Below are 27,988 nucleotides of genomic sequence, written 5' to 3'. Positions count from 1 at the left end.
CCCCCATGAAATTTATAAAATAAAAAATTATTATTTTTTTATTGCGAATAATTATATTTAAAAAACGGTTTCAATTTAGAGAAATAAGATAATATATTATATATAATACAATATGAATATGAATATCACAATGAAATATATTTATAAAAAAAGGAGTTTTAATTTTAAATGATCACATCGTTTAAAAATATATATAAATTATATGAACTAAAATATTAAATAACAATAAAAGAATAAAGATATATTGTATGTAAATAATTTCTGGCATAGTTAAATTTATTAAATAACAATAAAGATATTTTGTAAATATTTTCTGGCTTGGCATAGTTAAATTAGATATTTATAAATTTAATTATTAAATATATATTTTTAAACTATATAGATAGTTTGTAAATTTTAATTTTTTATAATTTTTAAATATGGATATCTGTAAGTTTTTTCGTCAACAACAAAAAGAAAAAGGTATATAAAAATTTAAGTTGTGTAATTTGAATTAGAAATATATATAGATATAGATGTTGCTCTTGCTAGTAAAAATCAGCCATCAGTTGAGTTGGTTTTCGTTGTATCCTCAGATGACGAAGGTAATTGTATTATTTATAATATCTTTTATTTAAATCTTGCAATTAGAAAGACCAGACATACCATTACCACTCCATGGGAAAACCAATGATGAGTTAGCTACAAAATCATCTGGAAAATCATCAAATGATGGTATAGTATTTATTTTAATTCCATTTTTTTTATTTGTAAATTATACTATTTTCATTTTGAGTTATTAAAATTTTGCAATGCACGATATTTAGTTATAATTTTAAAGTTAGTCATTTTTTTGTGTTATTTTGCAAAAGGTAGTACATTATAAGTCAAACAGAGTTAAGCAGTATTGAAAACTTGTATCTACAATACAAACAGAGTTGGGCAGGCCCTCCAGAAAAATAATCTAGATACAGATTTGTTATGAAAAAATGAATCTTAGATACAGATGATTTATCATTACCAATTAAACTAGAATAGTTTATAAAATACAGTTTTTATTATTTATTTGTGAAGAACATAATTATTTTCTTAAAATCTTTTGTATATACAATCTTGGGCAGCTTATAATATTTAGGAACTTATTTTCATAATTTAAATATTACTACCTTCTTCACTTCCATGAGTGTAAATCATCCTACAAATATAAAAATATTAATTAAAACTGGTAATGATATTCTATAGTAATTTCCTTCTTCTTGTATCTGTCTTTAAATTTTTATTAAGAAACTTTGATATCTATCTGAGATACATTTTTTATAATCCAGATTTTTTTCTTGTGCTGCTCAGCTCTTAACATTGAAATTCATATTGAAATATATCATTTAAAATCTAAAAAAAAATATAGAAACACCACACCGTTCTCAAAAAGATGTTTCACTTTACTTAAATTTTCATTTTAAAAATGATAATGAAAAATTGTTAGCTGTTGAAAATATTTGGATACCTGACAAATGTTATAAATTTCCATTGCCCTTGGGCAAAAGAAATTTAACCTTTCAAGCATCCTGGCTTAACAAATATAAGTGGCTTGCTTACTCAGCCGATGAAAAGGGCGCATTTTGTAAAGTTTGCGTCATATTTTCCCCAAGATATGCTGGAAATGGGTTACAAAAACTCAAAACATTGGTAAGTCAAGTGTACACAAGATGGAAAGATGCGCACGAAAATTTTAATTATCATCAAAAAAATAAATATCATCTTAATTCCTGTGAGATAATGGATTCTTTAAAAGAAATCTCAATGAATCAAAAGATATCAATATCCAATGTATTGAATAAAAAAATTTTTGATATTGTTACAAAAAATCGATCAAGAATAATTATAATTATTGATACTATCATTTGGTTAGGGAGGCAGGGCTTGGCGTTAAGAGCTCATAGGATATCTCCTGACCCCCTAACACTTACATCCCCTTCTCACAATGAAGGAAATTTCAAGGAATTATTGAAATTTTTATGTAATAATAATGACAACTACCTAAAGCTTTTTGAAAGCTCCTCTAAAAATGCTACTTACCTAAGTCCCACTATTCAAAATGAAATAATATCAATATGCAATCAGTTTATATTAAAGGAAGTTTCTTCAAAAGTCAAAGCATCACCATTTTTTAGTGTTTTGGCGGATGAAACTTCCGATATTGGTAATATTGAACAACTATCCATAGCAATAAGGTTTATTGATATGGAATCAGGTAATTATAAAATGAAGGAACTATTTGTTCAATTTATTGAATTACCTGACACTAAGTCAGAAACGATTGCTAATCAAATTATTAAATCACTTCAAAACCTGGATTTAAATTTAAATCTACTGAGAGGCCAAGGGTACGATGGAGCTCCCTCGATGAGTGGCCATGTTAAAGGGGTCCAGTCAAGAATTAGAGAGCTTTATAGCACAGCTCTTTATGTTCACTGCAGTTCACATTGCCTGAATTTGATGATAACTGAGGCATGTGAAATTAGAGACATCCGGAACAGTTTACGTAAAAAGATTTTGATTTAATTGAAATTTATTAGATTTTATTATGTATTATAGATATCTTTATATAATTTTTATATATTTTTCAAAATTTAGAAACAATATCGTCGGTTTGTGACTTCTTTACCCCACCCAAGAAGAGGGAGATTTTTACCCAAACGTTCGATGAAATTGATTCAAAAAATTCAAAAAAAAAATTCAAAAGATTTTGTCCCACAAGATTCATTGAAAGACAACAATCGGTGAAGGTTTTCATCGAGTTATATGAGGTTATTTTTGCGGCACTGGAATCATACATATTACGCAAAGAAAAAGATTCCGCAGATGCGGAAAATCTTTTACAGGCTATTACGAAGCCTCAATTTTTAATTTCAATTCAATGTGTTTATTTTTTATTTAATTATACATATGATTTTAGCAAAATGTTACAAAAAATTGATTTGGATTTAAGGGAGGTTATGAATAGGGCAAAGGATATTGTTGAAATATTAACAAATATCAGAGATAATGTGGATGAAAAATTTCACGAAATATATGAGAAAGTAAAGGAGATCGCTAATATGTTTGGGATTGAAATTTTTAAACCTAGAGTAGTTTCTAGACAATCCAATCGCTCAAATATTGATGCATCTACGATTGAGGATTTTTATAAAATTAACATTTTTATTCCACTTATTGATACATTTTTATTTCAATTAAAGGAAAGATTTATAAGTCACAATTTTATTTTAAAAAGCTTTTATTTTCTTTTGCCGGTTGAGTCTGAATTGTTGATTACACTTGAAACGCGAGAGGATATTAAGAACATCTCAGAGTTTTATTCTGATGATTTATTAGGGTCGTATGATAAGTTACTTTGTGATGTCGAATTTTGGTATAAAAATCTTGGCAGAATAGAGTACTCTTTGAGACCAAAAAATGCTTTGCAGGCCCTTTCCATGTGTAATTGCACTTTAGATTCCCTGCCCAATATCAAAACATTGTTTTTTATTTTAGCTACTTTACCGATTAGTACCTGCACTAATGAAAGGTCTTTTTCAACTTTGAAAAGGTTAAAAACCTATTTAAGAAATAGCACCGGTGAAAACCGTTTAAATGGATTAGCCCTATTAAATATTTATAAGGAGATTATTCTAGATAAAAATTTGATTCTAGATGAATTAGCCAAATCTCAGAGAAAAGTAGACCTCTCTTTATAAATTCAAATCATATAATTGTAATATTTTCTTAGTCATAAAATTTTTATATGTAAAACTTAATTATAATGAATTTTTAGTCATGATATTTTTATACTATATTTATTAATAGTATTGCACCTACAATAAGAATTATTTATATAATATACTCATTTGTATTAAATATAACTGTTAAATTATATTTTTTTAAATTGCATACAAGAATTACTTATATATTATTGTAATTTTATTTTTTTAAAATATAGATATTTACAATCAATTTTTAAAATAGTAATCTGTATAAAATTTCTAATTTTGAAATTTATTTTTTCTATATAAAATAAACACATAGTTAAATAAAGGGTTTATACTAAATAAAATTGTTAAATTGTATTTTTTTAGCAAGAATTACATATTTTATTGCAATTTTATTTTTTTAAAATATAGTTATTTACATTCAATTTTTAATATAATAATCTGTATAAAATTTATATATTTTGAAATTTATTTTTTTATATATTATTAAAATAAATACATAGTTAAATAAATAAAGTTAATAATAAATAAAATCTCTGCAAAATATTGTTATATGCAAAAATTTAATTAAAATAATTATTTTTAACATAGAATAAGATATATTGAGTTGATCATAAAATTGGAAGGTTTGGGGGGAGGCAAATTTTTTTTACATCGAATAGATTGAATTAATATACAATTTACTAAACATTGATAACATTTTCAAAATAATGCTTTCAGTCGCTTATTAATTATAAATTTGGCAAAAATTTTAATTCTAATATTTTTTAATATTTATGCTGGCCTGGGTATAATACACAAACCCCCCCCCCCCCCCATGGATCAATCCTGGCTACGCCACTGCTGGATAATAAAAAATCCATAGTCTATAAATTTTTTTACAAAAGAATTAGAGAAATTATTACTGATCTAAGATATAAAACTGCAGAGGTTGAATTTGAATTCGAGGAAGATCAAAAAAAATGTCTAAGTACAATAGATTTAACGTCAGACATGTTAGATCTTGACAGCATTGATCCATACCCGGATACCCGTTTTCAAATTGGCAATTCCAATGATAATAATAACAATAATTTTACGCATATGAAAACCTTAAAATTAAATATCCCAACACGTTGGCATAGTATATTAATTATGCTAGAAAGCAAATCTGGATTAAATAAAAATTTAATTAATAATGTTTTGAAAAGAATTGGGAAGCACTTTCTCAAATTATCAAATTATGAATCTGAGCTGGTAGAAGAACGATTAGATTTCTTTCAAAATTTAAAGAAACTGTCGAATTTCTTTCAGTACAAAAGGGCCTATTTTAAACTTGGCGTTACTTTTTAGAAGTGAAATTGAAACAAATTTAATAGTAAATGGTAGTGATAGTTCTGAAATCATTTCACTGAAGAAAAATATGCTAAAAAACTTGCGTTACGATTTTCGGTGTGAACAAGTAATAATATATAAGTATATTCTTTTATTTTATATTTAAAATATATAGGTATTGGTTTCTCTTTTAGATCCAAGATTTCAAAAATTGACAATTGTGTAAAAGTATTTAATAGAGCAAAATTGTTCAGCTTCAGAATTTATAATAAAACATCTTAAACTTATAGAGAATGATGATAATCAGGTATTAAATATAGCTAATGAGAAGATGAATTATTAAATTTAAGTTATTTGACAAAATTGGCAAATAAACATTCAACAAATATAAATTATGATTCCAAGTTAGGTGACTTAGAACAAGAACGCCACAGTTTTCTTGGAAAACGATAGGACCTAGTTAAAGAGTTTTCTCTACCGCTGGATTGACGTTAAATTCTAGGGGATCATTATTATCCCAAAAATTGAAATAAAATAATTTTTGTATATGATAATTATAAAATTATGAAATCTATTTTTGGTTTATGAGTTTTCTATTAAATAAATATTAAAAAATATGCCGAGATATCTGTAGAGTAGTGTATATTCGTTTTTTAAAAAATAATAAGCAATTAAAAAAATTTATGTTTTAAAAATTTATAACTGCGTCGATTTACGCTGATTTTGTTGACGACGGCTAAAAATCGGCACGCCGCCGGTTGTCGATAGGATTTTTGAAAATTGCGCCGGCCGCCGATAGTTTCGTCGGCCACAGGTCTAATTATAGATATAGTATGTTAATTTTAAATTATTTTTTTTTTTATAAAATTAATACATTTTAGTAAATAAAGATGTTATTTGTTTTTATATAAAAAAACTTTTATTAATTTTCATGAAATAGTTTTTTGAAGTAAAACATAATGATACACCATATTTGGTACAAATCTCTTTCGTAACCAATTTTTCAGGGTTTTGGCATCACGCCTTTTTACTATATTTTGGTAAATGTGCTAAGATTTGTCGGCCCCTTGCAAGATTTTTCTTTATATTTAATGTCAATTGATATTCGTTTTTTTTACGCTAGCGTTCATATTTTTGCTACATTTACAGAGTATCTCTATTGAAATTTTAATGTTAATAATGGCATCTGTTCTTTTACCGGTAACTTTAATGCTACAAAATCTCGTCTATAACCAAGAATTTATGAACATCATATCAAGTATATGGAATACTATGCGATGATACCATTTACGTGATCTTATGTGAATTCGATATAAAGAAATCAATGAATTCATTAAATCTACACCTCCCATATTTTTATTGTAAACTTATATAGCTGCTGGACACGTAATTTTAATTTTCCGTACCACCTTTATCAAACCGTTCACAATCTTTAACAGGGTACTACCTATATATGTACTTATCAACACCTGCTGATCAAGAATTTCCTCATCTGATGAACCACTAAGGTTAAAATAAGAACCATCTTCTGGAATACGGTACATTTTGATTATAGATAGCAATTAAAGAACATTTAATAATAAATATAATTAAAAAAAGCCCAAATTCATATTGAATTTGTGCGCATTATGCATTTGGGTACACGTACCTTAAAACTTAAATATTAGACACTATTAATGAGGTCCATGAAGTTGCAGAACGACTTGAGGTGAAGTTGACAAAAGTTATGCCATTATTAGAGTCTTAATTGAACTTCTATCCAGACATCAGCAGAATGAACCATTCGTGAGTTATTAGCATAATAAGGAAAGTTTTATAAAACAGTGATTTTTCGTATCTTTGCAAAAGAGGTATAGTTGGAAATAATCGCTTAAATAACTAGCATAATAACTCATTTTAATCCTATATTTTGGTATTTTAAATCCCTCGGTGGTCCCGATTAAAAAATATTTTTAACCCTAAGCTGGGTTGCTTGCAGAGCTTTAATACTAACTCTAGAAAATGCCATTGCATTTTGCTGTTTATATAAATAACATTATTCACCCGAACCCCGCGTCTAAACTTCGGTTCTGAAATTCTAGTTTGAACCTCAGTTGCTCCGGGTTCGTGCTGAGAGCAGGCGCACCAAATTGGTCATAAATTTGAGGACAAAGAAAATTAACAAACTACCTTTTTAAATTTGCAAAGGAATTCCGCTACCGAAATTTGATTTACTATATTCTAGATTTTTGGCCTTTCTATATATTAAAGTGCTGTAAACGTTACTACAAAAAAGAAACGCTTTACCGTTACTCGTTACCTTTTCAAAAAAGAAACGCGCGTTACCGACTTTTTAAAAAAGTAACGGGCTACTCGTTACTTAAAAAAATTAAATTTATGAAAAAATAATATTTATTTTTTTCCGACAATACATAATAAAATAAAACTATACAAAAAGAATATATAATATCGTTTTATAAAAAAAATATTCATATATTTAATATAATATAAATAAAATTATACAAAAATAATATATTATAAGATAACATCTTTATGTAACAATTTATTTTTAGAAACAATTGATTTCAAAATTTTGATCAGACAAACAAGAGGGCTTAGTGTCAATACAGCTGGTTAAATATTGGGATGTTATATATAGTATTTTAATAATAAATAAAATCTATAATATTGGATAAATCCTGGTTACGCCACTATTTCATATATAAATATTATTTAAACAAAGTTAATAAAATCACTATTTTTTATTCTTTAAATTTATTAACAATTATAGTCAAACTAATAGCAATACTAAAACAAGAAATAGAAGATATAAAAAACTCAATATAATACTTCGAACCAAAACCAATATTTTGATAATCTTGGGTTTTTAATGTTGGTTCCCAACACAATACTGTAGTACAAATTAATTACTTATATTTAGGGCTGTGCCTATCCACATATTTTTTACCGATCCGATCCGATATTGCTTCAAAACCGATCCGATACTGATACCGATCTGATATTTATATTGATTTTTCACCATCCCCCTTTGAACCAAATGTAATTAAGAAATCAATATATTTATTATACAAAATATCAAATTATGCATTTAATTTAATTTTTTTTTATTTCTACAATTAAGACTAATTTAAAAAACTTATATTTGATAATACATCCATTTTATGTTGGTATGAATTATAAAATTGTATTTAATATATAAAATTATAATATATTCGATTTTTTTTAATAAATACGAGAGCCTTTAGATTTTTTGGCAATAAGCTTCTATGATATGGAGTATCTATATCCCCTGCCGTACTGAAGGTAAACTCAGATGATTCCGCAGATAACGCATTTTGCAAAATTATCTTTGTCTTTTGTAAAATATTTCCATAATTTGGATACCATATTTAAAAATATTCTTTTATTTAAAGTATAATTAATAAAATAGGCGTTATTATTTAAAAAGATTTAAAATAATTAAAATTTTGGGTTTTCCTTTCTATTTTAATAAAAATAACTTAAGAATAAAATTTAGAGGGTGTTGTGCATTTGCATTGTTTAAAAAAAATTATTTATAAAATATTATAATAATGTAAAATAAATATACATAAAATAAAATAATAAAAAAAAGATCGGATCGGTTTATTACAGGTATCTGCCAGAACCGATATTTTTAGAAAACGCTAAATATCGGTGCCGATTCGATATTTAATATCGACACAGCCCTACTTATATTTTAATACCATGATTAAGCTTTTCAAAATATTATGAAAGAAGTAATATTTAAAATAATGATATATTAATTTATCTTTTTACCTTCAAATGCATTTTTAAGTTTGAACTTATAATGTTTATACCAAGCAGAAACCTGCAGGCCAGGCACTAAGCCCAATATACCCGGGCCGGGCCTGAAAATTATTTTTTTTACAAAACCCGTGCCGGGCCGTATTTTTTTAAAAAATTTATACAACATGAATTATTATATTCGTCAATTAGATATGGTTATAATGATTATATAGTTACGATTAATATAATGTTTGGTGAAAGTTAACACTAGCTAATACTCATAGTATCTATTACATAATAAAATTATAGTTTTCCTGCTATGGAATAAATACTCAAAGGATTAAATACATTATTATATAATATATAATATATGTTATATTTTTTATTAATTAAAATATCGTTTTTATTTTTTTTTCTAAAATTTACACAAATTTTTTATAGTATCAATTTGTAAGATAATATCTGTTTAGAATAAAAAAAATAAAATTAGTGTTATTAAACGGCTCGTTTTGAGCCGATTTTTAAAAACGGCTAACTCAATTTTTTACCCAGAAAAATATTATGCAAGCCTGAAAATTTTGCTCATAGAAGGAGCAAAGGTATAGACATATAGTATCGAAATTTCGAGGCTTAGTCAATATTTTTCTGGCGAAAATATTGAGTTAGCCGTTTTTAATAATCGGCTCAAATCGATCCGTTTAACAACATTAGCGAATATACTTGCTTATTAAATGATAATACTTGCCGAAAAATTTGATAAAATACCAAATAATAAATTTTTTGTATATACCAGGTCGAATATAAATTTAAAAAATTTCGAGCCGGGCCTAAAAAATTTTTTTTTTAAAATTCAGGCCGGGCCGGGCCGGGCCGGGCCCCAAGAATTTTTTTTTTAGATATCCGAGCCGGACCGGGCCTAAAATTTTTAAACCCGGGCCGGGCCGTAAAAAAATTTTGAAAAAAGAATCCGGGCGCCGAATTTTTTAATCTGGGCCGGGCCGTAACAAATGGTACCTCTGCAGGTCTCTGATCGGTAGTGAGAAAAATGGAAATCGGTGGCTCCCTTTTATTTTGGGATACTTTATTTTTTAACGAAATAATTTTTTTTTCTTCATTTCTTTTGAACAAAAAAATATTTTTTTCCTCTTTTTAACGCAACCAAAATAAATTTCTAAAAAAATGGAAGACAACAATAAACAAATGATAAAGAAATTCTGGAAAAATGACAACTGTCTTTTATTTAGTTTTTTTTATCTATATATGCATATCTATATCTACTGCAATATAAATATAAATTGATTAATAATATAATTAATCTAAAAATAGCAATTTTTATATAAATCCTTTTTAATAATATATTAAAAGAATGACTGCGCAAAAAATCAAAAAAATATTTTTCACAAACAAAAAATGACTTTGCAATTTATCATAAAAATGACTACACTATACATAAAAAACGATCACTAATTGAAAACCTAAATTCACACTTCACCTCGCGCCCGGCATAATTCTCGTCCCTTTATGGTATTTTGACGAATTTAAACGGTGGTTAGCTCATCGAGTCTCCTCCCTTTGTGTGCCGCTATTGTCGATTCCTTGTAGAAATTACGTCTTAATCATTTGCACCTTCCATTAACCATTTTGTCCCCTTAACCACTATATGTCTTATTGTTATCAATCAGCCCGGTAATGAGTTAGCATACCTATGGTTTAACTACCCCCTTTAAATTTCCTCGGATATTTTGAGCACAGTACTAAGATGAATATTTTTCCACCATGAATTTTCGATCAAGTATATCCTCCTATTTATACTCCCGATCGTAACCTCCCAGGTTCCAATCCTCTTATTCATACTCCCGATCGTAACCTCTCAGTTTCCAATCCTCCTATTCATACTCCCGATAACCTCTCAGGTTCCACGCCCCTTTTCAATTGATCTCGATGCCGTACTCCCTCTCTTCCGTCGATGAATTTCACTCGATTTAATTTGTGTCCCATGTTTTCCATGATCACCCCAGATTCCCACCTTCTTGTACCTCCATATATTCTTGCCCACACGATTTGTCCTACTACAAACTCAGGTTTCTCCGCTATCTCTCTCTCCATCTTTTGATGTGGGTTCGGCTTTAATAAATCCAATAACATCCTGGTTCGCCGCCCTAAAAACTTCTCCGCTGGAGACTGTTCTTCTCCCTTTCGACTATTGTTGTAATATGCCACCGCTATCCAAATTTCCACACCTCTATACTTTGATTTTCTTAACCAGTTCTTGACAATCGACACCATCTTCTCCGCCTGACCATTTGAACTGGGATGATATGGCGGCGCTAAAATATGCTTTACCCCGGTTTCTATGCAAAACATCTTAAACTGTTCACTGATGAAAGCTGGACCTCTGTCAGATACTATCGTTCGAGCTACTCCAAACCTGGTCCATAGATTTTTCAACATTTTTACTACCACTTGCGTCGTTAGCCCCTTACTTCCTCGTACTCCACCCACTTTGAGTAAGCATCTACCACGAGTATATAAATCTTATTTTCAAAGTCAAAGAAGTCAACGTTTATCCTCTCCCACGACTGAGTCACTTTTGGCCAAACACTCTTCCTGTCCTTATGGGGCATTTTGGCCCACGTATTGCATATCAAACAACTCCTACTGATTTTTTCTATATCTCTATTCATTCCCGGCCACCATACATATTCTCTGCCCATTGTTTCATCTTCTCCACTCCTTGATGCTCCGCATGGATCATTGTCAACACAGCATCCCTTAATTTGAGTGGCACTATATCTCTATTCCCTCGTACCACACATTCATCTACTATGGCCAAATCTTTTTCTATATATTTATAATCTTCATCTCGCCATGTCATCCGCCCCTTTATGCATGCTTTGATATGTGTTAATTCGCGATTTTTTGTAGCCTTTTTGAGTTGTTCTCACGTTACCGGTCCTCCTTCAGATATTCCTGCCATAGTCCTAATCAATTCATTCTCATCCTCTTCCTTCATACCTTTCGACCCACTATCTTTGACATTCTCTCCCGCTCCACATCTAGAAAGAATATTCGGTAAATAATTCTCTCTTCCCCGCCTTTTTAATTGAACGTCAAAACTACCTATTAGCAATAACCATCTTTGTACCGGGGTGATAGCATTAATTCCTTATTATCCTTCTTGAAAAGATGTACAAGCGGCTTATGGTCCGTGTAAATAACAAATTTGCATACAATTAAATATTCACGACACTTAGTTAGTCCGAAAATAACGGCCAATGCTTCTTGCTCAATCACTGAATACATGGTCTCTGCTGCCCTAAATATTATTGAGAAAAATAACACAGGCCTTTATGCAACAACGCTTCTTCTACCCCTTTGTTAGAGGCATCCACCGCTAATATGACCTCCAATTCATTATTAAAACAGACCAACTGTTCTTTTCCTATTCTACATTTCAATTCTTTGAAGGACTCCTCCTTCTCATCTGTCTAATCAAATTTTCCCCCTTTCTTTAACAATTGATATAAGGGCGCTGCTATTTGCGCAAAGCCTTCCACGAACCCAGTGGCGTAGGGGGGGGGTTTCGGGTTTGGACCCCCCCCCCAGAGCAATTAATTTTTTTATTTAAAATATTCGTTTAAAAGACTCAAAAGTGACTTTATATCAAATAAATACCATGAATATTTATATTTTTCTGGTTTTGATGTATGTGGAAGGATATTATTACTTTTAATTTAAATATATGTATATAAATTATTCTGTATATTATTTTAAAGTATTGATAATAATCTATTAATTTTAATAATATATTATTGATGCATTTTTAAAAAAATATTTATTATAAATTATCCAAGATATGGTTCGAAAATAATAATATGAAATAAAAAAGTGCATAATCTACCCCCCCCCCCCCTCAGAGCAATTTTTTTTAGATTATTCGTTCAAAAGATTCAAAAGTGACTTTATATCAAATAAATACCATGAATATTTATATTTTTCTGGTTTTGATGTTTGTGGAAGGATATTATTACTTTTATATATATAAAAATTATTCTGTATATTATTTTAAAGTCATTGATAATAATCTAATAAATTATAATAATATATTATTTATGCATATTTAAAAAAATATTTATTATAAATTATCCAAGATATGGTTCGAAAATAATAATATGAAATAAAAAAGTGCATAATCTACCCCCCCCCCCCCCCCCCCTCAGAGCAATTTTTTTAGATTATTCGTTCAAAAGACTCAAAAGTGACTTTATATCAAATAAATACCATGAATATTTATATTTTTCTGGTTTTGATGTTTGTGGAAGGATATTATTACTTTTATATATATAAAAATTATTCTGTATATTATTTTAAAGTCATTGATAATAATCTAATAAATTATAATAATATATTATATTTATGCATATTTAAAAAAATATTTATTATAATTTATCGAAGATATGGTTCGAAAATAATAATATGAAATAAAATAGTGCATAATCTACTTTCTCATGCTTTTGAGGTTAAAAAATATTTAATCCAGTGTACTAATTAATATCTTATGCATTATAGGCTCTATTGAAAATAATAAGGATGATGTAAATACACCAGGTCAAAATAACATTTAATATAAAAAATATTTAAAATTAATAGCTAACTATTTTTATTTTAGAATTTAAAATTAAACACCTAGTCATAGTTTTAACTAAATTAAAATTGCCAGTACAAACCACTTTGGGTAATTTATTATTTTAAATAATTTTGGCTAACCAAAATATTTTGACATTTATAAGATATACCCAAACGTAGGAGGGAAGAAAATGATCTTGATACACTCATTTATATACCCAAAGACCATATAAAATCACTACCTAGTACAAGTAATATAATCTATTAAGATTTAAATATTTTTTATTATAGATTTAGATATATCAAGTATTACATTTAATAAAAATGATAATAGTCAACAAAATGAACACACCAAATCACTAATTAATATAGAAAATCAAAATTTTAATGATGAACTTGATACCATAAGCAACAATTTACCACCCACATCAGGTATTTTATAATGACCTTATTTAAATGAATCACTAATTAATATAGAAAATCAAAATTTTAATGATGAACTTGATACCATAAGCAACAATTTACCACCCACCTCAGGTATTTTATGAACTTATATTACCTTATTTAAATGTATTCATTTAAATTTTAGAAATACCTAGATACTCTATAAAAAATTATGATAAAAATAAGCTAAATACACTTGATCACTTCAAATCTCTACCTAGTAAAAGTAATGTTAACTATTACCTTTAAATATTTATATCATAATTTTAGGTATATCAAGTATCACATTGAAGAAGAATGATAGTAGTCAACAAAATATTATAGGCTGTATCAATTTAGAATTTAAAGGTTATCTAATATGTTGTTTTATTTTAATTTATTTTTATAGGAATATCTCAATTAATATTCACACCAAGGGGTAAAAAAAATAGTGATAACAAACAAAAAAATACACTAAGTCACAACAAATCACTATCTAATAAATGTAATGTAATCAATTACTTATTAATATTTACATTAAAATTTTAGATATATCTAAAAAATCTAGGGAGAATTTAAATGGAAATGAAGTTCCACTCATGTCAGGTATTAGTCATATTTAAATTATATTTATTTAAAATCTTAGCAATTCCCACATATTCCAGAAAACTAAAGGATAATAGACAACCAATTATACTAGATCATTTAGAACCACCACCTACTACAAGTGATATAGTCTATTACTTTATACTTATAATAATCAAAATTTGGTTCCAAAGCTAACATGTCATCTATGATTATTAGCCTAGGTTTCTCAATATTAATTTTAAACATCTATCATATATTGGTAAAAAAATATTGCCAACACAATTTTGATTTTTTCACTTTGAAGGATATCGACTTAAATTTACAGTTTAAAAAAAACATTTCTTTTTTAATCTATATTTTTAATGTGTTTACTAATTATAAAATATATCATTTATAATTAAGGCAATATAATATTTATAATTAAAGCAATTTATATGTGTAATACTAATATTTATAATTAAGGCAATATAATATTTATAATTGAAGCAATATAATATTTATAATTAAAGCAATATAATATTTATAATTAAAGCAATATAATATTTATAATTAAGGCAATATAATATTTATAATTGAAGCAATATAATATTTATAATTAAAGCAATATAATATTTATAATTAAAGCAATATAATATTTATAATTAAATCAATATAATATTTATATTTTAAATAATCGCTTTTTATTTGTAAATAACTTCTAAAAGTATAATAAAATGAAACGTATATCAATAAAATTGTGTCAATGTGTTATTTTAATTAAAATTATGTCAATGTGTTATTTTAATTAAAATTAGTGGTTAATGGCTCAATTTTAGCCGATATGGCTAACTCAATATATTAGCCAGAAAATTTTGCTCATGGAGATACAAGTTTTATATTATTCGAGAAATCTCTAGGCTTGAACAATATTTTTTGGCTAAAATATTGAGTTAGCTGTTTATAAAAATCAGCTCAAGTCGAGCCGTTTAACAACACTAATTAAAATAATTAATAATTCTAGGACTTTTATATTATAAGAAAAACCGATATGATTTTTAAGATAAACCCGGCCGAAGGCCGGGCAACAAGGCCGAAGACCCTTTAAAGGGGGGTCTGGGGGGCGAAGCCCCCCAGGCTTTTATATGTGGACCCCCTCTAAGGAAAATTCCTAGCTACGCCACTGCACGAACCGATGATAATAATTTACCATCTCAAGAAATGCCTGTACCTCTGCTTTATTATTAGGTCTTACCATATTATTAATTCCCGTTATATTTCTGTTCCAAAGGCCGCATCTCCTTTCCTGTAATCTTATACCCCAAATATGTCACTTCAGTAACCCCCAACTCCGCGCTGGCTCTCAACCCTTTCTCCTTGATTCTTCGAAACACTTCTTCTAATCTCCGTTCATGTTGTTCGGGAGTTCTTCCCGTCACCAATACATCATCCATATAGTATAAAACTCCCTCAATTCCCTGGAAAACAGCAGCCATTGTACGCTGAAAAATAGGAGCTGAGACACTAAGTCCGAATGGTAATCTAAAAAATCCGAACAATCCCTTAGGCGTAGTAATAGTTAATAATTTCTTTACATCTGGTATTACACGTAATTGCAGATATGAATTAGAGAAATCTACTTTTGAAAAATAAACGCTTCCCTTTAAATTGGCTAGTATTTCTTCAATTCTTGGCAACGGATATTTGACCTCCACAACCCATGGATTCAACGTGACTCGAAAATCTGCGCATAAACGAAGTCTCCCACTGGCTCTCTTCACGGGCACAAGTGGAGTTGCCCACTCACTGTATTCCATAGGACAAACAATCCCTCTTTGTACCCATTGATCTAATTCCAGTTCCACTTCCTTTCTCCATTCAAACGGTATCCGTCGTAACGCACAGAACTTTGGGACACAATCATCTTTTAACTTAATGTCTACTTCATAGTCTCTGAGGCATCCTAAGTCTTCATTGAAAATTTCCTGATAACTTTGTACCAATCTCCGAACTCCTTCTTGCACTTGGGTCCTAGCTAATTTTCTTCACTCCTCCTCATTAGTTATCAATTCTTCTTCACTGGGCAGTGTCCTGTCCTTCATTACTTTCAAATATTCTGACGTCTTCGCGTTCATCACTTTTTGTTTTTGTTGCCGTCTTACCTCCCTTTTCCCACCTCACCTCCTCTTCCCTCTTCATATCACGCTTAACAGGTCCAACGTGCCCCGGGTAATTTTTGTCTATTTTCTCTTTAACTTTATTCTCCTTTATTCCTCTCCTAGAATTCCTTTCCCCTACTTCATTCCTATAATAACTTCTTCCAGTTTGATTTCTCGAATTATCTCCCCTGGTTACACTCCTCGAATTATCTTCCCTTGTTTCCCTCCTTAAATATCGCTCCTTGCATTATCGCCCCTTGTTTCGCTCCTAGAATTGTTTTTCTTTATTTCGCTCCTTAAATTATCGCTCCTTGTTTCGCTCCTAGAATTATTTCTCCTTATTTCGCCCCTTAAATTATTTCTCATTATTTCGCTCCTTAAATTATTTCTCCTTATTTCGCTCCTTAAATTATCGCTCCTTGAATTATCGTTTCTTGTTACGCTCCTAGAATTATTTTAAACATGATCTCAATTCCCGGCAACACATTCTCTCTCAATGTCATAACAGCATATTCCTCATTCGTTATTGGTACGAATATACCCCACCATGAAAATACTCCCAAAAACTATACCATGGACCAATCCTAGTTATCCAATCCCATCTCAACACCGCTTCTATATTCCGATTGATAACCCATAAATCTAATATTTCAATTCTTTCCTCTAATGTTTCTACAATCTCCACCCTACCCATCGCAGCCAACAGGGTCCCATCGAATTGTTTTATTCTTAACCCTTCATTCTCTATCATTTCACCGGGCCAAATACTTTGATATTCATTATATCCAATTACTGAAATGGCTGCTCCCCTATCAAACAACATGGGAACCATTCTCCCACCTAAATTTATCATCACTCTCGGACAAGGATCATGTACTAGACCCTCTTGTAGCATATTTACACATCCCTCTATTTGTTTTTCTCCGATTACACTCCTCCTTTGTCCCTTTCAACCACCGCGCCCCGACCTGTCTTGCCGATTTTTCGCCATCATATAGTCACAAATTTTAACATTCCATCGCCACCTGTTCCTCCTTTCGGCACCGAAAATATTCCATATTTTTCTCCTCCCTTTTTTTGATATTTAGTATTTACTGCCCGAACTCCTTCCACTTTCTCCAGCTCAATCGTCCTCACATTCGAAGTACTGAGAGCCATCTCTCTCTGGGGAAAACCGCTTTTATTGTTGAAACTGCTCGCATTGCATTCCTATTTATTGTGCCCAAATCGACCACAACCCGCACATCTTAATCTCTCTTGTTTACCTGGGCAATACGGAGCTATATGTCCCAACTTCCCACAACCAAAACATTTTGCCTCGCGACAATCCCTGATATGACCTGGTTTACCACAATTATAACAACTCATTACTCCTCTCCCTCGAGGCTCAAACTTTGTCTTATCTCCAATCTCCTTCCCCTAGAATTTTCCCTTAGCTTTCTATACGGTCACAAAACTTGACTATTATCGAAATTTTGTTTATCAGAACCATATACATTTTGGCATATATCACTATCTGTCCACCCTTTGATTAACTCCTAAACCGGTAACCAGGTTACTTTACTCATCATATCCTCCTCCCCATTATGTCCCTCAATCGTCAACGTTTGTACCTTTATCCTTACGCTGCAACTTCTCTTCATTCTCCTGCCCCAAACTAGACTACATACCCATATTTTAAACTTTTCATTCCGGCGTTATAAAAAATTTATGATTAATTTCAAAATAAAAATTTTGGTTATTTGTAGTGTCAACAAGTAAGATATTATAAGTAACGTAAATAAACCAATGATGCACATATACATGCACACTTACTAGGTTAATATTTGACAAAATCCGTGGTTTATAATCGTAAAAATTTGGGCAGCACTTCCGTGTAACTGGCTTATTTAGTAAAAATTTGAGCGAGTTTCTATCAGGTTTATATTCGTAAAAATTTGAGCAGCACTTCCGTGTAACTGGCTTATTTAGTAAAACTTTAAGCGAATTTCTATCAGGTTTATATTCGCAAAAATTGAGCAGCACTTCCGTGTAACTGGCTTATTTATTAAAACTTTAAGTGAATTTCTATCAAGTTTATATTCGTAAAAATTTGGGCAGCACTTCCGTGTAACTGATATTTTAGTTAAAACTTCCGATTACCAGGTAAGCCAACGCCTCAACTTAACAAATATATCACAGTAAACATCCGCCCCACAGGTAATTAATTATTCCAATTAAACTTCTGCCACACGGGTATAACCTAACTAATTTTGTAAAATACACGTCCGCCCATAGGTCAGGTAATTATTTATTCTAATTAAACTTCTGCCCCTCGGGTATAACTTAACTAAATTCTTCAAAATAAACTTCCGCCCACAGGTAATTAATTATTCCAATTAAACTTCTGCCCCACGCGTATAACCTAACTAATTTTTCAAAATAAACTTCCGCCCACAGGTAATTAAGCAAATGCTTCAGTAAATTTGAGTGGGGGTACTTTTTAAAAAATTTTTTTTTAAAACTTTTTTTTAAAAATTTAATACTTTTACTGTTTTGTTACATCCATCATGATCAAGTTATTTCTGGTTTATAAATGTAATAATAAGATACCCCCCCTCCTAACTTAATATTTAATTTAATATATATTGACGGAAATTTTTCTAATTTTTTTTTAAGCATAATATGAATAGATAGTAGTATTCACATTTTAATTTAAATATCTTATCTTCCCTCCCTCTCTTTTCTTAGGAATCAAATGATCCCATCAATATTGTTGGAAAAAGAATTGACAAATTTATAATTGATAAATATCTAGAATTAGGAGCTCTTCAACCTACACATTATTTATTCCCCAAAGATAATAATAATAGAAACAGATCCTTTAATGAAAGCTTATGAAAAAACTAATATTAACAATAGCAAAATTGCTAGAAATTGGATTACTTATAGTATTAAAATGAATAAAGTTTTTTGCTTAACATGTCTCTTATTTGGAGGTCCACACACAAATTCAAAATGGACATGTGAAGGTCTAGATAAATGGCAGATCGTGATATTATTCTGCATGAATCTTCACAGGCACATATGATGGCCGATTATGGAAGGCTTTCTCACAATAAAAATTCGATATTAAAATTTATAACAGGCCAGAAAGAATGTGTAGATAATAACCGTTCTATCATAAGAATTATAATAAGATGTTTAGATTATTTAATATCTTGTAACCAAGCCTTCTGGGGGAACAGGCAACAAGAAGACAATATGATGGCCCTTATTAAGCTTATTGCAGATTCTGACCTGTACTAAAAATGTATATGTTAGCGGTATTGTGAAATATTCGGCAATGTGAGGTAGTGGTAGGCAATAAATTTATTATTTATTTGAGATTAATTTATAATTATTTAATATTAATTTATTTAATATTTTTTTAATATATATTTTTTTAAAATATATATTTTGATCGCTATTTTATTTTTTGTGTTATATGTTTTTTTAATAAATTTTTTTAAATATATTTTATTGATTGATATTTTTTTTTATATTTTATATTTTTTGTGTTTATACGATTTTTTTTAATAAATTTTTTTAAATATATTTTTTTGATTGTTATTTTTTTGATTGATATTTTTTTTAATTTATATTTGATATAGCTTTTGATCGCTAATTTTTTTAACTTTTGTGTTATAGGATTTTTTTAATAAATTTTTTGATTGATATTTTTTAATATATTTTTTTAATAAAATTATTTAAATATATTTTTTTGATTGATATTTTTTAATATATATTTTTAACATGATTAATATATATTTATATTTTACGTAATTTAATCTATTATATATCTTTTGATAGATAATTTTTACTTTTGTGTTATAAGATTTTTTTAATAAATTTTCTTGATTGATATTTTTTAATATAAATAAATTTATTTAAATATATTTTTTAATATATTTTTAATAAATTTATTTAAATATATTTTTTTGATTGATATTTTTTAATATATATTTTTAAAATGATTAATATATATTTATATTTTACGTAATTTAATCTATTATATATCTTTTGATCGCTAATTTTTTTAACTTTTGTGTTATAGGATTTTTTTAATAAATTTTTTTGATTGATATTTTTTAATATATATTCAAAATGATTAATATATATTTATATTTTACGTAATTTAATCTATTATATATCTTTTGATAGATAATTTTTTAGGTAATAGTGACAAATGTCATAATCGTTATTTTTGAACTTTTTTGGGTTTTTTAAAGCAAATAGATAAAAATATGTTTTGTAAATATGTTAAATTAATATTTCAGTGAAAGTGTACTATAAAAAGTGACAATTGTCATAATTGTTATTTTTAAACTTTTTTGAGTTTTTTTAAAGTAAATGGATAAAAATATGTTTTGTAAACATGTTAAATTAATATTTCAGTGAAAGTGTACTATAAAAAAGTTACAATTGTCATAATCGTTATTTTTGAACTTTTTTGAGTTTTTTCAAAGTAAAAAGGTAAAAATATGTTTAATAAACATGTTAAATTAATATTTCAGTGAAAGTTTCCTATAGAAAAGTGACAATTGTTATAATCGTTAGGGGGTGGAGAAGACCACCCATTTTACCAAATGTGTCTGATTTGGTAAATTTTATTTAAAATAATAAAGAATTTACCCTTATTAATGACTAAAAGTGCGTATATGATGTCACAAAAATATAAAAAAATGAATAAAAATAATGACCTTATAAAATTTGTGAGAAATATTTTAAAAAAAGATTAAACCCGAGGAAAATTTAAAACATAAATTGGCCAAAGGCCTTCAAAGAGAGAGCCTAGCATAATTCAATAAAATATATATAAAAAAATTATCCAAAGGCCTTCATTTCTCGAAAAAAACTTAGATAAACTTAAGATATTTGGTGTATAATCATAGTAATTGTTTAAAATAAATATAAATATGAAGGCTAACTTTGAAAATGCTAAAATTAATTTTGTAATTATATTCATTTTCGAAAAGCTATTTAATACTTTGATAGATTTAATTTTCAATAGTAGCTCTAACTTGTAATTTCAGACCGTTCACTAAAGTGAATAAATATTTAAAATGTATTTACTCACAGAATTGAAATAAATAAGTAAAGATATTATAGTTAATTGATATACAAATAACCGATGCAGTATTCTATATTTAAATATATTTCGTAGTTAACATTTTAGGGAAAAATATATTAATCTTACGAAATCTTAATTTAACATGTTTACAAAACATATTTTTACCTATTTACCTTAAAAAATCTTAAAAAAGTTCAAAAATAAGGATTATGACAATTGTCACTTTTCTATAATACACTTTTACTGAAATTTTAATTTAACATGTTTACAAAACATATTTTTACCTATTTACTTTAAAAAAACCCAAAAAAGTTCAAAAATAACGATTATGGCAATTGTCACTTTTCTATAGTACACTTTCACTGAAATATTAATTTAACATGTTTACAAAACATATTTTTATCCATTTACTTTTAAAAAAACACAAAAAAGTTTAAAAATATTATGACAATTGTCACTTTTCTATAGTACACTTTCACTGAAATATTAATTTAACATGTTTACAAAACATATTTTTACCTATTAACTTTAAAAAAACACAAAAAAGTTTAAAAATAACGATTATGACAATTGTCACTTTTCTATAGTACACTTTCACAATATTAATTTAAAATGTTTACAAAACATATTTTTACCCATTTACGTTAAAAAAACTCAAAAAAGTTTCAAAATAACGATTATGACAATTGTCACTTTTCTATAGTACACTTTCACTGAAATATTAATTTAACATGTTTACAAAACATATTTTTACCCATTTACGTTGAAAAAACTTAAAAAAGTTTAAAAATAAGGATTATGAAAATTGTCACTTTCTATTGTACACTTTCACTGAAATATTAATTTAACATGTTTACAAAACATATTTTTACCTATTTACTTTAAAAAAACACAAAAAAGTTTAAAAGTAACGATTATGACAATTGTCACTTTTCTATAATACACTTTCACTGAAATATTAATTTAACATGTTTACAAAATATATTTTTACCTATTTATTTTAAAAAAACTTAAAAAGTTCAAAAATAACGATTATGACAATTGTCACTTTTCTATAATACACTTTCACTGAAATATTAATTTAACATGTTTACAAAACATATTTTTACCCATTTACGTTAAAAAAACTCAAAAAAGTTTAAAAATAACGATTATGACAATTGTCACTTTTCTATAGTACACTTTCACTGAAATATTAATTTAACCTGTTTACAAAACATATTTTTACCCATTTATTTTAAAAAAACTCAAAAAAGTTTAAAAATAACTATTATGACAATTGTCACGTTTCTATAGTACACTTTCACTGAAATATTAATTTAACATGTTTACAAAACATATTTTTACCTATTTACTTTAAAAAAACTCAAAAAAGTTCAAAAATAACGATTATGACAATTGTCACTTTTTTATAGTACACTTTCACTGAAATATTAATTTTGTTTACAAAACATATTTTTACCCATTTACGTTAAAAACTCAAAAAAGTTTAAAAATAACGATTATGACAGTTGTCACTTTTCTATAGTACACTTTCACTGAAGTATTAATTTAACATGTTTTACTTTAAAAAAACTCAAAAAAGTTCAAAAATAACGATTATGACAATTGTCACTTTTTTATAGTACACTTTCACTGAAATATTAATTTAACATGTTTACAAAACATATTTTTACCCATTTACTTTAAAAAAACTCAAAAAAGTTTAAAAATAAAGATTATGACAATTGTCACTTTTACCTAAAAAATATTCTATCAAAAGATATATAATAGATAAAATTACGTAAAATATAAATATATAAAAATCATTTTAAAATTATATATTAAAAAAAAATACCAATCAAAAAAATATATTTAAAAAAATCATATAACACAAAAAATAAAAAAAATTAGCGATCAATCGAATTCGAAGTTCTTTAATTGATTGGCATAATTGAACAATCATTAAATCAATCGATGACAATAACACCTAATAAAAGCTGCCTTTGGCGCCTCTGCTCTAAAAGGCCTGCACACCATTGATTCTTCCACTCATGTTTGAGGCGCCATCATAACTTTGCCCAATTAGTAATTCAAGGGGAAAATTCATCGAGCCGAGTTTGAATATTATATTATGCTTAATATCGAGACCTGTGGTATTTCCCGTATAATATATGTCAATCAGTCTTTCAACAGGCTTCGGAGTCTCACTATTTTTCAACATATCTTTCTATCAAAGCTATTGCTTCTGATTTCGAATCATGATTGAAAAGCACCTGTTGTAATCTCATTTTGAATTTTTTTTATAACCATATATAACCATATTTTTCATGGCTTCAATGAGAATATTTATGTTATTATATGAAAATAGATTTGAATATAATTTCGTTTTTAATCCCTTATTTTTTTTATCCCTTTTTCTTTCTTCATTTTGTTGTATATATGTTAGCGGCAATGTGAAAATTCGGCAATGTGAGGTAGTGGTAGGCAGGGTAATTTTGTTATTTCGGTAAAGTATACATTGCCGAAATAACCAGGCAATGTGTAATTTTTGTAATATTATATTATTAATAATTTTTTCGTTATTATTAATAATTTTTTAAGATTTTATATTTTAATTTGTTTTATTTTTAAATTTTATATTTTTTTTTCAATATATATTTTTGATTGATATTTTTTTTAAATATATTTGTTTTACTTGATATATCTAGGAATACTAGATGAGTTGAGGGCAGCTTTAACAAATTTAAAGGATTCTGAAGATCCTGCCACTTCCACTATGGCTAGTGCTATAGTCTTTAGAATAGAAAAATTTGATTTTATCTTATCACTTTGTGTTTTGGATAAAATATTGTTGATAACAAGTTTGGCTTGTACAAAATTGCAAACCATTTCGAAGGATATAGGGTTTGCAATAAATCAAATTCAATTGGCAAAAGATTGCCTGATTAATTTGAGAAGTATAATTTAAATTATTGTCTTAATTATTTTTTAATCTAATAGATAATAACAATGAAATTTTGGATGTTTTTTCAAAGGCACTAGATTTTATGAAGGAGAGAAATCTACCTTTTGATTTTGAAAGTTCTAGACTTCAAACATTACATTCCAAAAAGGAGAGGTATATATATATACTTTCATCATTAAATATAGAAATTTTTTTTAACTTTATGTACTGCCGAAAGAGTCATGAGTAAAATTAAATTAATTAAAACAAGACTTCGTAGTACCATGAAAGATTCATTTCTCAATAATTTAACCATATTATCAATGGAAAAAAATTTATTTAATTAAATATTGATGAAATTATAAATTCGCTTTCTCTTCCCCTAATTTATCTAAATTATTAATTTAAAAATAATATTTATAAAGTATATTTTTTTGCATATTTATATTATATATTAAAAATTGATGCAATAAAAATTATTTTTGGAATTTATGGGTGTCATAAAATAATTATCATTTTTTCGAGGGAAGGGGGTACTTTTCAGGGGGGTATTCTGCTTCATTCTCTCAGAAAGTGTAGGGGCCACTGGTGAGGTAAATGGGAATCGGTTACTCCCTTTTATTTTGGGACACTTTATTTTTTAACGAAATAAATATAATAATTTTTTCTTACTTGTAATAATTTTTTTTTCTTTTCTTTTGAACAAAGAAATATTTTTTTCCTCTTTTGAGCTCAACCAAAATAAATCTCTAAAATATGGAAGACAACAATAATCAAATGATAAAGAAACTCTGGAAAAAATGACAGCTGTCTTTTATTTAGTTTTTTTATCTACTTATACATATCTACTGCAAAATAAATATAAACTGATTAAAAATATAATTAATCTAAAAATAGCAATTTTTATATAAATCCTTATTATAATATATTAAAAGAATGACTGCGCAAAAAAAATTCAAAAAAAATATTTTTCACAAACAAAAAATGACTTTGCAATTTATTATAAAAATGACTACACATAAAAACGATATATATAACAGAACCGCTGGACTTTGAGGTTAAAATATTTGTGCTAGGATATAATTTACATTTACAAAGTGTAGACTTGGTACCATTAATTTTCTTTATTGGTTTAAAATATATTTAAAATTGTAGCTAGGGAAGAGAATCATCTGAAGATATAAGTACTATAGACATAATATTCTTAAAAAAAATTATAAGAATAATAATATCATTAACATTTACTTTGAATTTTGATTGAATATTAATTTCGACAGAAAATTTAACAACGAGAATTTAAATTAAAAATGAAAGAAGTGGTTGACATGAATTAAAACTCTGCTTAAATTAATTAAAAAATAAATAAAAGTTATTTTATAATACAATAAAATATGTTTTTCTTTTTGTTGATATTTTTTAAGAAAAAATATAAAGTAACGTTTTGGGTTACCGTTACTCAAAAAAAAGAAACACGTTACCGTTACTCGTTACCTCTAGAAGAAGGTAACGAATAGCGTTACTTTTTTGACGTTACTTCACAGCACTATATATTATATCTTAACTATGAATTTGGAGTGAATTAAATAGTAAAGCGACTGGTACAAATGTCATAAAGGCCAAAGTACCCAGCTGAATTTTATATTACCGGTATCAAAGATAAATAATAAAAGATATGTGTAGCTGACTAGATTTTCAAATTATGAAATTTAAATTAATTGGGTGGCCTAGTGGGATGTAGGCTTGGAAACAGAAGGTCCCAGGTTCGATCCTGGTTAGGAACGTAAAAATTTTCCGGTTTTTCTTCGATGATTGATGTGTAAAGACATATGGTAGGATGAATTTCGGAGCTTAGAGATAACACCCCGGTCCCCAACAGGCTTGGACAGCCGGGTGCTAAGGATACTTGTCCAATAAACAAAAATGAAGGACACAAATGAAAATATGAATATGAAAGCTAGGGCGTTCCCTCCAAGCAACGCGCAGGTTTAGACCTCCATCCTGCGAAAAGTAAAAGGTCAAAGCAAAGAAGACAGTTAGCAAGTTTGAATATTGGGACACTTAAAGGTAAGACAAGAGAATTGTCATCAATGTTGAATAAGAGATAAGTTGATATAGCGTGCATACAAGAGACGAAATGGAAAGGTTAGAAGACTTTAATGATTGGAGATGGGTGTAAATTGTACTATAATATAATTTTTAGCAATAGGAACGGTGTCGCATCATCCCAGTCAAGATCTAACCTCCTCAGTAGTAAAAGTCAACAGGATCTCCGATAGACTAATGAAGATAAAACTCTGCATTGGTCAATAAATACTACACATCCTTTCAGTATATGCTCCTCAAACGAGTTTCAAAGACGAGGAGAAGATGACTTTAGAGCTATCCTTGATAACGCTGTAGTGGAAATTCCTAAGGATGACCTAGTCATAATAGGTGGTGACTTAAATGCGCATGTGGGAAAAGCAAGAGATAGCTACAAAAGGCATAATGGTGGTTTTGGATACGGAGAAAGAAATGATGAAGGAGAGCATGTACTGAAATTTGCGCATGCCTTCGACATTGCCTTAACCAACACCTACTACAGGAAAAAAGAGTCATTTAATAACATATGAAAGTGGTACAAGGAAAATAGATTACATGCTATATCTCGCAGAAGATTAAAGATGTAATAGACTGCAAAGTCATCCCAGGAAAAGATATCGCCGTGCGACACAATCTACTAGTCATGGATTTACACATCTCAAATAAATCCACTCAAAATAAGATAAAACTTGAACCATGCATCAAATGGGGTAAATTAAAAACAATGACAGATACCTTTGCAATCAATGCAAACATTGAAACTATAGATTCCTCACAAGTCAGTAAAAAAAATGTGGACAGACCTTTCACCCAGATTAATAGACACTGCCAAATAGACACTAGGCTTGACAAGGGGAGGCAACAAATCATACAAAGAATTATGGTGGTGAAATGAAGAGGTATAAAACACTATAAAGTGGAAAAAAGCCCTATATAAAATAAGGTGCAAAAACTCAGATGACAAGACAAATTACAAAAAATCCAAAAGAATAGCTACAAAGGCGGTGGCTAGGGCCAAAGCTATGGCATACGATGACATGTATGAAGAACTACATACCAAAGAAGGGCAAAATAAAATATACAGATTAGCCAAACAGTGAGAAAAGAATTATAGGGATATAAACGGAGCTCCGATAGATGGGAAATTGATAATAAAGGAAAAAGAAATAATGAATAAATGGAAAGAATATTTTCAGGAGCTTCTCAACTTTAATCCCCACATATTACATCTAGATGAACACTCCCTATATCAAAACCTTCTACAACCAATAACAGAACAAGAAATAATCACATGCCTCGAGCATAT

The 27,988-nt window shown here is 28.1% G+C and overlaps 3 protein-coding genes and 1 long non-coding RNA gene across 4 annotated transcripts; 3 read left to right on the top strand and 1 right to left on the bottom strand.

Moving 5' to 3' along the window:
* The first annotated feature begins 385 nt into the window (after window positions 1-385).
* LOC135926872 (zinc finger MYM-type protein 1-like) lies at window positions 386-3,823 on the top strand. Its single transcript, XM_065462805.1, has 5 exons — window positions 386-462; window positions 510-584; window positions 631-714; window positions 1,385-2,521; window positions 2,614-3,823. The coding sequence occupies exons 1-5, from the start codon at window positions 420-422 to the stop codon at window positions 3,714-3,716; spliced, it is 2,442 nt and encodes an 813-aa protein (XP_065318877.1). The 5' UTR covers window positions 386-419; the 3' UTR covers window positions 3,717-3,823.
* Window positions 3,824-10,700: 6,877 nt separating this feature from the next.
* Window positions 10,701-11,174, bottom strand: LOC135926871 (uncharacterized). The gene has a single exon (XM_065462804.1). The coding sequence runs from the start codon at window positions 11,172-11,174 to the stop codon at window positions 10,701-10,703; it is 474 nt and encodes a 157-aa protein (XP_065318876.1).
* A 2,230-nt stretch (window positions 11,175-13,404) lies between these two features.
* Window positions 13,405-13,973, top strand: LOC135927387 (uncharacterized). The gene is made up of 4 exons (XR_010572070.1): window positions 13,405-13,545; window positions 13,601-13,687; window positions 13,728-13,868; window positions 13,914-13,973. It is a non-coding gene; the product is annotated as an uncharacterized LOC135927387 (long non-coding RNA).
* A 12,547-nt stretch (window positions 13,974-26,520) lies between these two features.
* On the top strand, window positions 26,521-27,782 carry LOC135926870 (uncharacterized). Its single transcript, XM_065462803.1, has 3 exons — window positions 26,521-26,583; window positions 26,949-27,193; window positions 27,626-27,782. The coding sequence occupies exons 1-3, from the start codon at window positions 26,521-26,523 to the stop codon at window positions 27,780-27,782; spliced, it is 465 nt and encodes a 154-aa protein (XP_065318875.1).
* The last annotated feature ends 206 nt before the right edge of the window (window positions 27,783-27,988 follow it).

The sequence above is a fragment of the Gordionus sp. m RMFG-2023 genome, chromosome 3 (genome assembly GCF_954871325.1).
Source record: "Gordionus sp. m RMFG-2023 chromosome 3, tfGorSpeb1-WG-v2, whole genome shotgun sequence".
NCBI classification, from domain to species: domain Eukaryota; kingdom Metazoa; phylum Nematomorpha; class Gordioida; order Chordodea; family Parachordodidae; genus Gordionus; species Gordionus sp. m RMFG-2023.
Note: the sequence above shows the minus strand (reverse complement) of the source record. Positions and strands in the feature narration are given on the sequence as shown.